The sequence below is a fragment of the Prionailurus viverrinus genome, chromosome C1, assembly GCF_022837055.1.
Source record: "Prionailurus viverrinus isolate Anna chromosome C1, UM_Priviv_1.0, whole genome shotgun sequence".
Classification (NCBI taxonomy): Eukaryota; Metazoa; Chordata; class Mammalia; order Carnivora; family Felidae; genus Prionailurus; species Prionailurus viverrinus.
Window position 1 is genome coordinate 14,541,075 of NC_062568.1, and position 12,268 is coordinate 14,553,342.

The 12,268-nt window shown below is 55.9% G+C and overlaps 1 protein-coding gene across 7 annotated transcripts in view; it reads left to right on the forward strand.

Moving 5' to 3' along the window:
* Positions 1-12,268, forward strand: part of TNS1 (tensin 1) — a 202,247-nt gene that overhangs the window by 178,538 nt on the left and 11,441 nt on the right. For all 7 annotated transcript variants that reach the window (XM_047871203.1, XM_047871204.1, XM_047871206.1 and 4 more), the window contains 5 exons: positions 3,032-3,230; positions 6,085-7,151; positions 9,985-10,071; positions 11,035-11,166; positions 11,520-11,612. In XM_047871203.1, the coding sequence (XP_047727159.1) occupies positions 3,032-3,230; positions 6,085-7,151; positions 9,985-10,071; positions 11,035-11,166; positions 11,520-11,612 (1,578 nt within the window). The remainder of the gene's footprint in view (positions 1-3,031; positions 3,231-6,084; positions 7,152-9,984; positions 10,072-11,034; positions 11,167-11,519; positions 11,613-12,268) is intronic.

Genomic DNA, 12,268 nt, shown 5'->3' on the forward strand with positions numbered 1-12,268 from the left:
AGCGAGGCTCCCGGCCAGTTCCATTTTCCCTGACTCATGTACCACCTCCCTGGTCAGACCAGAGCACATTGTTTGCTGACCCTCCGAAGCTCTGCTTGATCTTCCTGCTGAAATTTTGGTGGGAAATTCAGAGAAAGATGCCTGTGAGGAAAAATGATCAGAGGCAGAATTACTCGGCTAGAGGAAGAGTAGATTTTAGGGGGATCTGCTCTCAAGGCACTGTGCTAAGTGCTTTACATGTATCCTCTCATTCTTTGATTCATTGATTCCATATTTCACGTCCCCATTACGTGCCAGTCACTGTGCCAGGCTCTGGGAATATACTGATACGCAGTACTGTGATTCCTAATCTCATGGAGCATATACGTGATCAGGAGCCAGAATCAGGTTACTTGGAGTTACGCATTGAGATGGCACTCCAAAGGGAAGGGGTGCAGTTTATGAGACCTTATAGCCAAGAACCTGACGTTGGTTGAAGAAGTAAGATGTGAGGGTGAGTGACATTAACTTGGTGAAACTGGGAGGTGAGAAAAGCATTTGATGTAGAGAAAAAGCGTGTACAAAGGCCCTGGGGTGGGAGGGAACTGCATGTTGTTTCTAGGAACTGCAAAATCAGTGAGGCTGAGAGCAAGAGGGAGCTGGAGGCTGGAGTAAGGGGGAATGGCTTTCTTCCTCTCCTTCCTTCATGAAGAAGAGAACTCAGTCCCCAGCCCCACTGTTTCCATTTGGAGGTTGTACCCTGGGCGAGGGTACACTGTAGGCAAGGGGGTTGGGGGGCACTGCAAGTGTAGGTCAGCAAGGATCCCAGGGTGGCCAGAGAGCGGATGGACGTCCTTGTCTTCCAGTGAGAGAAAAGGGGTGCTGAGGACTGTGGGCACCCGGGTGAAGCCAGGAGCCTGGAAAGGTACAAGAGGAGTTTTCAGAGAGTGACCCAGAATGGCGAGGGATGGGAGGGGAGAGTAGACTCTGGCTTTGCGTCTCCATTGCCATTTCTGTGGGCTCCTTGTTGCATGGTTCCTCTGCCCTGATGGGTTACCCCAGGACACAGCTATCCCCCCCACCCCCCAAGACTAAAGACACATGAAACGACTGCCTCCCAGACTTTAGCTGGCCAGTGTGTGTGCAGTGGGCGGGAGGGCAGCTCCAGGTCAGACGGCCTGTTTTCCTAGGCCAGCTGTGTCCCTCGGTCCCCTGTGACGGGGTGAGGGACTTACATTCTCCTCCTTTGCTCATGTAATTGCCATTGTTATTATTATTAATAGTTCTGGCTGACATGCTGGAGTACTGGGTCGCAGCCAGCTCTTGGTGTCCCCGTGGGGCTCTGGCCCTTCTCTAGGCTACTGGGAGCCGGTGTTGAGAATCAGGAGACCACAGTGCTAGTACCTATGACCATTGATTGGCTGTGTGTTCTGGGGCAAATCACCCCACTTCTCTGGGCTGAGGAGACAGGTGAGATCAGGGGTCAGTAAACTATGGCCACATCTGGCCCATTGCCTGTTTTTGTAAAGAAAGTTTGATTGCCATACGGCCATGCTGTTTTGTTCACGAATTGTCTAGGACTTTGTGCTACAAATGCAGAATTGAGTAGTTGCCACAGAGACCATTTACTAAATGGTCTAAACGATTTACTATCGAACCTTTTACAAAAGCGCGTGCCTGCACTGGGCCAGAGGGTCTCTGTAGCGTCTCCTGGCTCTAGCAGGCCCTTGGGCATGGTCGGCCCAGAACCAATGCCTTTGGAGTGACAGAGGCCTGGGGCTTCTGTGACGTGGCTGGGTGGCCTGGCTGGTGGAGGGGGGCTTTTGGGTAGGCCTTGCTTACCTCTGCCTGTATGGACTCCAGCTTCAGGACACCGAGGTGGCTGTATCACCCTGTGCTCTGTACCTGGAATACAACACCCCATGCTTGACCCTCTGAAGACATCTTGCCCTCCCCCCATCTGCTGTCACACAGTCCTGGCCCGAGAAAGCTCCAGGGGCCTGGCCGGCCCAGGGCAGCATGGATTCTCTGGTTCTTCACTTTCTCAGGCTGATTTCAGCGGATGCCCCGATTGTGGGTAGTGTGTGAGCCTGTGTTCTGATCATGTCCCTCTTGGGGGAGACGGGATGGTGCCAGGTGTGGAGGTGGAGGGAACATCATCCTCCCTGGAGAGGCCGAGTGCCCTGCTTCTTCTCCCTGCGTAGCATGGAGTTAGTTTCAGGCCTGGCCTCAGAGGTCTGGGAGGAGGGTCAGACAAACGCCGGCTGGGGGTCAGGAGATATGGCTCCCGGCCGCACCTCCGGACACATTGATCGCTCTCCCCAGGCCTCAGTGCCCTCACCTGTAGAACGGCCTTGCTGGCACTTGTCCCGCAACCCGCCCCCCCCGGATTCTGAGACTCTGCTAAACACCAGACAGGGATAGTCATGTCGGTCTCGGGAGGAATGCTAAGTGTGTCAGGCAAGGTGGGTGGGTGTGTCTTGGCAGGGAAGGGGCTGGGCGTGACTCACCAGCGCGGGCCTGTTGCTAGGCCGGCAAGCCTGTTTGTGGATTCTGGGCGTGGGTGGAGCCCATGTGAACCCTGGCTCTGTTCCAAATGTGGGCAAGGCTGGGCTGGAGCTCTGGGTTCACTGTAGAGCCCAGACTCCAGCGGTGCTAGGGGGACCTTGAAGGGCCTGGAGGTTGGGTAGAAGGGTCTTTGAAGGAAAGAAGCCGCTAAAAGGGGTGCCAGCTATAGACAGGTGTCCTAGCTCTAGGAGGGAAGATTCTACGATGGCTGTGTTCAGCGGCAAAGCTGGGGTCTGTTTCTGGGAAGCTTCTGTGAGCGAAGCCCTGGTTAAAGGCTCTGTGGGGGCTCTTACAGCTTCTCCAAGACACTGGGAAGAGGGGGAGTGTGGGTAGGCCGGAGCCTGAGGAGTGCCCTTTGCATGCTTGGCTGTCCTTTGGGAGCTGTCCCCACAGGCTGGGGAAACGCTGTTGCGTTCCCTGACAGGTTGGGAGGGGTCTACACTGCACCCTCGTGGACCTCAGTGTCTCTTCTGGCCCTTTCCAGAGCCCCGGAGCTACGTGGAGTCGGTGGTGAGGACGGCAGTGGCTGGGCCCCGAACTCAGGACCCTGAGCCCAAGAGCTTTAGCGCCCCACCTGTCCAGGCCTATAGCCATGAGATGCCCCTGAGGAACGGGACCCTGGGAAGCTCCTTTGTCTCCCCCAGCCCCCTCTCTACCAGCAGCCCCATCCTCAGTGCTGACAGGTAAGTGGGGAGGAGGGTCCAGGCCTGGATCTGCCTGGAGCGCGGGCGGGTAGAAATCACGTCCAGATGGCTGCACCTTGGACACCAGCTCCCCAGGGTGCATTGGGAGAATCCCAGGTGCCAAATCTCGTGGAGCATGAGGATGGGTGAACTATAATTCCCAGGCTGAATTCAATGCCACCATCCAGAAAACTGTGCCAGACGTGCACCACCATGCACCGTGGTAAACCAGTCCTTCCCCCAACTTTAAAACCTAACGACAGCACCCACTATCTAGTGAGTCTTCCAGTGTGCCAGGCACTTTGCTAAATGCTACTCTTAGGATCCTACTTTTCAGAAGGGGAAACTGAGGCACAGGGAGGCCAAGTAGCTTGCTCAAGGTCCTGCAGGCTAAACAGCGGAAATAGGATTCAGACCAAAGGCGTCTGGCTCTAGAGCCCATGTCTCTCCCGGACCTGCATTTAGGTGCCCGCCTGTCACAGGATGACAGTCGGACGTGCCCAAAGCAGACATGTACGTGTCTGGAGCTCCCAGCAGGAGGCTACCATTTCTGGATAGGGGTGCAGAGAGGGTTTCTGGGGGCTGGAGGTATTTATGGTGAGGCCAGGAGGGTGAGCAGGTGTTGAAAGGGGGAAGGGGAGGGAGAGGGCACTCTAGAAGGACAGCACAGCCAGGGCAGAGGACTGGGGTGTGGACGTGTTGGTGCAGGGGGCTGAGGGCACACAGCGGCAGGTGAGGAGGGCCGTGTTGGTGGAGGGCGCCTGGCATTCGAGGTGGGTCAGACAGAGAGGAAAGCCTGGAATCAGGCAGGGGAGGGCTCTGAAGGGGAAGCCCTCTTGTGGGGGGTAAAGTGAGACGCTGCTCAGCTGGGGGAGTGGGTGTGGGCTTGGCGACAGGGAGAGCGTGACCTGACACAGGACAGGGAGCCCGGGGTGAGCTCGGGCAGAGCGTAGGGTGCGTGGCACGGGGGTTATGGACTAGGCTAGGCTGCCCCAGGACGGGAGATGGCTGCTGGGCGTCCCTTTGCACGTCCACCCCCTTCCCTAGCCTGGGCTCCTAGTAGGCCTCGAAACTCTCCAACCATGTCACCAGCCAGGCCCCAGTGGCTGAGTTTCCCGCAGGCCCTCCGCCCTCTGTTGGTCCCGCACGGCGCGCCCCCTCCCAGGTCAGCGTGGGGGTGGCTGGGTGAGCAGAGGTTGCATTCTTCTGCTCTTCTAAGAATTCTGGAACCTCAAGCCAAGCGTGCACCCTCAGTCCACCTTGCCCCCTCCCCAGCCTCTTGATAGGCAGACGGCTCCACTTCTTGGGAAATCTGCTTCGAGCCAGAAGGTGCATTCTTCCTTTCAAGGAAAGGACATTTCCTAACCTGGCCAGCCCCTCCCCGCTCATGTCCAGGGAGCTCTGACATCAGGAAGTTTTCACTGTTTCTCACTCAAATTCCTCCTGCTGTAGAGTTGGCTCTTTTCAGGGCTCAGGAAGCTAGTGTTTCTCCTGTGGGGTTAATCTTCCAGAACTCCATGTCAGTCCCCCCGACCCCACCCTGCTCAGCCGGACACTCCCTCCATTCCTCAGAGGCCATGTTATTCCGTACCAGGAATGGCATTCCACTCTAGCCACTTCTGGGATCTGAGGTAGACTTTTTCTTGGCCTGGCCGTGACCTGCTTCTTGCCCTTGGCTCTTGCCTGGCCCCTCACCTCACCTCAGCTGGGGACCTGAGCTTATCCTGGCCTCAGCCTGGCCTCGAGACTCCCTCCAGTCTGTAGTTCCAGGTTGGCCCATATTCTTGTGTAAGGACACCCTCCCAACCCCTACCTCACCCCCCACCCAGGGGCTCCTGGAGCAGAGCCTACCTGCCACCTCCCTGCAGCTACAGCTGATGCAGGATCCCTGTCAACCTTGGCCTCTCCCGCCATGTCAACAATGGATAGGAGTTTGGGTCTGGAAGGAATCAGGGTTATCTGATCCAGCCCCCTTGTTTCCCACATGAGGAAACTTTAACAAGCACGATCCAGGTTGCCCTTAACCTTGGAGGAGAGCCTGTGATTCTGGCTGTCTGCCAGGTACAGTCCCCTCTGAACTGAACTTTCCAGAGTCTTAGAATTGGGAGCAACCTTTGTGCTCATCTACTGTAACCTCCCGATGGAGGAAATTCCCACCACAACATTCAAGAGGTTGGTCATCTTCTGCTTAAATGCTGCTAATGACGGGAGTCTCGTTACCACGCAAGGCAGCTTGCTGAATTAGTGGCCAGATCCAACAGCTGGAAAGGAGACCTTACAATAAGCTGAACTGTCCTGCTCTGAGACGTGGTGTCTTTGCCTTTTGCAAAGACAAAATGGGAATGAGAGCCCAGGTCTAGCACTCACAGTGTTCAAAGATGCTAGTGGCATCCTGGGAAAAGTGAGTCAAGGCAGGGATACTCCTGGTAGGAACAGGAGCCGGGTGGTTTGACCCCACCCTGGTGTTCAGTGTCTGTGGTGCTGGAGGTGGACATGGGGACAGCCATCTGCAGTTTCCATAGGGGAGACCCCTTGCTTTGCCTTCTGGTTGAGGAGTCAACAAGGGGCAGTGGGGAAAACATGGGCTTCAGAATCAGATGCGACTGAGTTGGAAGCCTGGTCTTTTACAAGCTATGTGGTCGTGAGCTTATTGCCTAACCTCTCTGAGCCTCTGTCTCTTCTGATGGTTCCATAGGGTGATGTGCAAAAGTGGTGACATTCTGGCTCATGCCAGTGGGGTTCCTAGTGTTGCCGCTGGCGGAGGTGGTGGGGGGGGGGAGGGCTGAGTGCTCCCTGCAAGCTGGCCTTCGTGAAATGCCATCTTGACGTCTCAACCTGCCCCCTCTCTTTCCAGCACTTCAGTGGGGAGTTTCCCCTCAGGGGAAAGCAGCGACCAGGGTCCCCGGACACCTACTCAGCCTTTGCTGGGTTCCGGCTTCCGTTCCGGCAGCCTGGGACAGCCTAGCCCTTCGGCCCAGAGAAGCTCCCAGAGCTCTTCTCCTCTCCCGACCGTGGGCAGCAGCTACAGCAGCCCCGACTACTCACTACAGCAGTTCAGCTCCCCAGAAAGCCAGGCGCGGGCTCAGTTCACCGTGGCCGGCGTCCACACGGTGCCTGGGAGCCCTCAGGCGCGCCACAGGACAGTGGGCACCAACACCCCACCCAGTCCTGGCTTCGGCCGCCGGGCCATCAACCCCAGCATGGCTGCCCCCAGTAGCCCCAGTTTGAGCCACCGCCAGGTGATGGGTCCAGCGGGAACTGGTTACCATGGTAGTGCAGTCTCCAGCCCCCAGAGCAGTACAGCGACCACCCCAGGAAGCCCCAGCCTGGGCCGGCACCCTGGGGCCCACCAGGTTTCAGGCCTCCACGGCAGTGTGGCCACTACTCCGGGAAGCCCCAGTCTGGGTCGGCACCCCGGGGCCCACCAAGGCAACCTGGCCTCCGGCCTCCACGGCAATGCAGTAGCCAGCCCTGGAAGCCCCAGCCCGGGCCGGCACCTGGGAGGGCCTGGATCCGTGATTCCCGGCAGCCCCAGCTTGGACCGGCATGCGGCCTATGGCGGCTATTCCACCCCCGAGGACCGGAGACCCACGCTGTCCCGGCAGAGCAGTGCCTCTGGTTACCAGGCTCCCTCTACGCCCTCCTTCCCTGTGTCCCCTGCCTACTACCCGGGCCTCAGCAGCCCCGTCACCTCCCCGTCGCCGGATCCGGCAGCCTTCCGGCAAGGGAGCCCGACGCCAGCCCTGCCCGAGAAGCGGAGGATGTCCGTGGGAGACCGAGCAGGCAGCCTCCCCAACTATGCCACTGTCAACGGGAAGGTGTCCTCCTCGCCCGTGGCCAGCGGCATGTCCAGCCCCAGCGGGGGCAGCACCGTCTCCTTCTCCCACACTTTGCCCGACTTCTCCAAGTACTCCATGCCAGGTGAGCCCCTCCTTCTGCCCCCGCCTCTGCCGTGGCACATGGCCCACTGGGTAGGATGTCTGTGTCCATCTCTGTGCTGACGGCTCTTTGGCACACAACCAGGGGCAGCTCACTGACTTCTTGGCCTCAGTTTCCTTGTCTGTATAATGGGAGTTGGAGGTGGCCTCAAAGTAAGTGTGGGGGCAGTGATGAGGATGTGGGTGCCCATGAGGAGGAGGAGGAGGAGGAGGAGGAGGAGGGGGAGGGGGAGGAGGATAATGATAGTGTTACTGTTATGATTATCATCACTATCAGCATAGCTTCTGCCACTCACTGAGCACGTGCTGTGTGCCAGGCTCTGAGCCATTCGCTAGCTCTTTAATCCTCGCGGCCGCCTGGCAAAGTAGGTATTATTACCCCCATTTTATGCATGAACAAAGTGAGGCTTAGAGAGACTCCGTCATTTGTCCAGGGTCACACAGTTAGTAAATGGCTTCCGATCTAGGCCCATTGGCCATAAAACTCACGCTCTCAAAGCATTATTGGAGTTGTCTTCTCGTGTTTCCACATTTATGATTTAGCATAACTTTGAGAATCTGCCTTCCTAACCCGGACTGCCATCCCTTTGGCCTGCCCACAGCACTCAGTCCCCACCTTTTAATCCCACTGCGTGCACATCACTGTTAACGTATCTGACGGCCACGTGCACTGGGGGCTGAGGCCGAGGGTGGAGCATTTTCACTGGAGTCTGGTTTCTGCCGACCCAGCTTTGCTGAAGCTCATGCATGTCTGCACACTGATCTCTTTGCTCGTCACCAGAACTCGGCATCTTTGGCCTCCGCGTAGAGGGCTCGGTGTCTAAACACAAAGGTCAGGGCCTCCGCCAGACCTCGAATGTGCCTGTTGCAGAATGGCCCCAGAACTCTGGGGCATTCGAGGAAGACTGAGAAGGTTTCAGGCAGCCCCGGGGTGGGCCCCTGCTGCCTAGATTCTCAGTGTGTCGCTCCCAGGTCCTGCCCCGAGCCTGCCAGGCAGGGGCATCGACAGTGACCCCGCACGCCCCTGTTTGCTGCTGCCCACCGGAGACGACCGGTTCCCAGCCCCTCTTCTTGGAGGATGGAAAACTTCTAGTAGTTGGGACATTTCCTGTTTCCCACCGCCTTCCCTGCTTAAAATAGTCACTGGAGTCAACGCAGGAAGGCACACGGGGCTGCAGCCGCCTCTGACAGCTCGTTAGGCCCCAGCAGCCGCGGGGCCTGGGGCTTCAGAGCAGAGAGACAGGCAGCTTGCCGCAGTTGCTTGGCCCGGCTGCTTCGCCCGCCCCTGCCCCGTGCGCAGCTGCCAGGAAAGGGAGCCGGCCTACCCCCTTGCTGTCCTCCAGAGGCCGATCCCAGGGTTCTAGCCCAGGGTTACTGACAAGTCAAAATTGACTGAACACTGGACCCACAGTCTAACCCGGATCTCATCTCTGCACCCTCAGCTTTATAGCATTGTTAGCACAGGCGTCCTCTGTTCTGTCTTCTTTCTAAAGGGGAGGAAACCTGGGGAATTGGAATATTCCTTTCTTCTTCTTCCCCCAACCTCCCCACCCCCTGCCTTTTTGTTTCTTGGGTGCCAAAAGATGAAGGAAGGGCTTGGAGAGCGAGGGCCGCACATCCTAATACCCAAAGATCAGGCAAAGCTGGCACTAAATGGGCGCCTGTGTTTTCTTACCTGGGAAGATCTTACAGGAGCCTTTCTGTGAACCACCTGTGTGATTTGGGCGGGTCCCTCTCCCTCTCTCAACCTCACTTCCTTCGTTTGTAAAGTTGAGCGGTTATCCTGGGTGCTCTCTCTGAGCATCTTCCAGAACCTAATGCTCTGTAAAGCATCTCTGGTCTGCAAAGGGTCTGGGTGGGGGTCATTTGCCAGGTAAGTGGGGTATGTGACTCACAGTAGATGGCCTCTAAGCCACCTCCTCCTCTGTTCCAGGGCAGGACTGATTTTTTTGTATGTGAATATGATGGAGAACACGGGCTCTTCATATAGGGCATGAGGGGGGGCTTGGGGAGAAGTGATGGAAATGTAGCTTTCTTCCCTCAACTGCAAGGTTGCTATGACAAAGTCGGGAAATTCAGCCAGTGGAGAAAGAGGCTAGTAGGTGGGGTGCGTTAGCCTGTGGAAGGGAAGCTGCAGGAAGGGTTTGGTCCGGATCTTCTGGAGAGAGGAGAGGGTGGGGTGGAGGCAGGGCTTTCCTCAGCTCAGTGAGAATGCTGTGCCAGGCTTTTCCATCGGAGAGCAGCTCTGCAATGCACAGTGGCTGGTAGGAGACAGGGGAAGGATGGGCAAGCCACTCGAGGCCCCTTCCAGCAGGGCTCTGATGGTGTTGAGGACACTGCCTTTCTGTGTTAGTTTCCTACGGCTGCCGTAACAAAGTGCCACAGACTTGGTGGCTTAAGAGAACAATTTAGTCTCTCATGGGCTGGAGGCTAGAAGTCCAAAATCAAGGTGTTGGCAGGCTCCTTCTGGAGGCTCGTGGGAGAATGTGTTCTAGGCTTACCTCTTAGCTTCTCGTGGTTGCTGGCACATCCTTGGTGTCCCCTGGCTTGAGGATGTGTCCTCCCAGCCTCTGCCTTCATCTTCACAACTGTCCCCATGGTCTCTGTGTCTCTCCTCTTCTGAGATGAACACCGGTCATATTGGATTGGGGCCCGCTCTGATCCAGCATGACCTCATCTTAATTTGCATCCACCTGCGGAGACCTATTTCCACATAAGGTCACATTCACAGGTACCTGGGGTTAGGGCTCCAACCTACCTTTTTAGGGGACACATTTCAACCCATAACACTGTTTTTCTGTCTCTGTCTCTCTTAGACAACAGCCCCGAGACACGGGCTAAAGTGAAGTTCGTCCAGGACACTTCCAAGTATTGGTACAAGCCTGAGATCTCCAGAGAGCAGGGTGAGTTCTAGGTGGCACCGAGGGTCCTGTGGTCCATCAGAGGTCACAGCTGGCTGCAGCCCACCATGTCTTCCTGGGCAGACTTACTCCTTTTTGCAGTACGGGGTGGACACAGAGGGGGGCTGGGATCAAGTTCAGACAGTAAGAGGCACCTCCTCGCGGTGAACTGTGGGGAGCGGAAGCATGGTTTGTAGACCTACGAAGGGTGCTTAAAAGTAGCAAAGTCTCAGGGTGCCTGGGTGGCTCAATCGGTTAAATGTCCGACTTCGGCTCAGGCCACGATCTCATGGTTTGTGAGTGCAAGCCTTGTGTCGGGCTCTGTACTAACCGCTCAAAGCCTGCAGCCTGCTTCAGATTCTGTGTCTCCCTCTCTCTCTGCCCCTTCTCCGCTCAAGCTCTGTCTCTCTCTGTGTCAAAAATAAAAAGAAAACGTTAAAAAAAAAAAGGTAGCAAAGTCATGATTTTCCAAGCAAGGTAAAAGGCCAGCCAAGGTCATAGAACAAATCTTAGCTAGGTGATGTAGAGAGTTTTGCACATTTTACAGGCAAAACAAAGCTGTGGTTATGGGGATGGAGTGAGGCCCACCGGGCTCCCAGGGAAGGTCTGTGTGGATGTTAGACAGGTTTTGGAGACTATGGCCCAGAGCCCGGACCTCTTTCTGTAAATGCAGTTTTGGTGGAACACACTGTATCTCTTTGCTTCTGTATTGTTTGTGGCTGCTTTTGTGCTGCAATGGTAGAGACGAGTAGTTTGCAATAGAGACGGCATGACCTGTGAAGCCTGAAATATAGTTACTACCTCGCTACTTATAGAGGATGTTCGCCAACTTTAGCACAGGAGGACCCTTAGGGGTGTTTCAATTCTAACTAAGGAGCGAGATTCGGTAGACCCGATGAGTCTTAAGCAAGGCCCGTGCCATCCATTTCTTATTTGCTCTGGTCCCCTCGTCCCTTCCAATCCCAGCCATCGCTCTCCTTAAGGACCAGGAGCCAGGGGCCTTCATCATCCGCGACAGCCACTCCTTCCGAGGGGCCTACGGGCTGGCCATGAAGGTGTCATCTCCTCCTCCGACCGTCGTGCAGCAGAATAAAAAAGGTAACACCCTCCTCTCGAGCCAGGCTCTGGACCAGCACAGCCTCCTCCAAGCCTGAGATGCCAGAAGGACTCAGGGCTGGACAGACCTATAGTTCTTGGGGGAGCTGGTGCCTGCTGAGTCAGACTCTTTGGAAGAATGAGTCTTGGGCCTGGTGATGGTTGGGGTCAGAGGACAGGGAAGCAGGATTATTGGAACTCTGGTTGTGTTTCCTTGAGCGGTGGTCTCTCCATATCTTTCCAATCCTTTCTCCCGCCACAGAGCTGCATGTGGGGAAGGGATGAAGTGATGTTAGCAAGTGGTGGGAGGGCCCCATGAGAAGTGCTCAAACCTCATGTCTTTCTCTTTATTCCAGGGGACATGACCCATGAGCTGGTGAGACATTTCCTGATAGAGACTGGCCCCAGAGGAGTCAAGCTCAAGGGATGCCCCAATGAGCCAAACTTCGGTGAGCTGTTTCCCAACCCCGTCTCCACAGTCCACCTGCCTAGAGTGTCTCAGGCTGTCCCAGGTCCCCCTTGTCATAGACGCAGCAGAGGAAATGAACAGTGGCCTCCCGTCCTCTGTACTGTGGCTGATTCACTCTGCCAAATTCCTTTCTGCATTTGTCTCACCCCACCGAAATGCATTATCATTAGAATTTGAATAACAGCTGTAACAACTGCCTTTATCGACCATCTACTATGTGAAAGTCACTGTCTGGGAACCTTACATTACTTCTGGTCTCATAACAATCCTGCATGGGAGGTGTTATGGTCCCATTTACACATGAGGAAACGGAGGTTTGTAGAAGTTAGACTTACCCAAGAACACATAGCTAATAAGTGACTGAGCTGGGATTTGATCCCACGATTTCTTTCATACTTCTGCTGCACTGTCCTGAGAGGGCCCCAGTAGCCAGAGAGACTTAGGAGAAATGTTGGGAGGAACTTTCTAGAAAGGACACCTTATGGCTGCTTAGAGTGAGCCGCTGGAACCTTCTCCCTTAGATATTGCTAACAAGGAGGGAGTGGATTTTCAGCTTCATTGTGGGATGAGGGAGAGGTGGGTAGTAAAGGAGCTGAAGATGATGGATAGTGGGCTGGGTGGTTGGGCTCCTCGGTG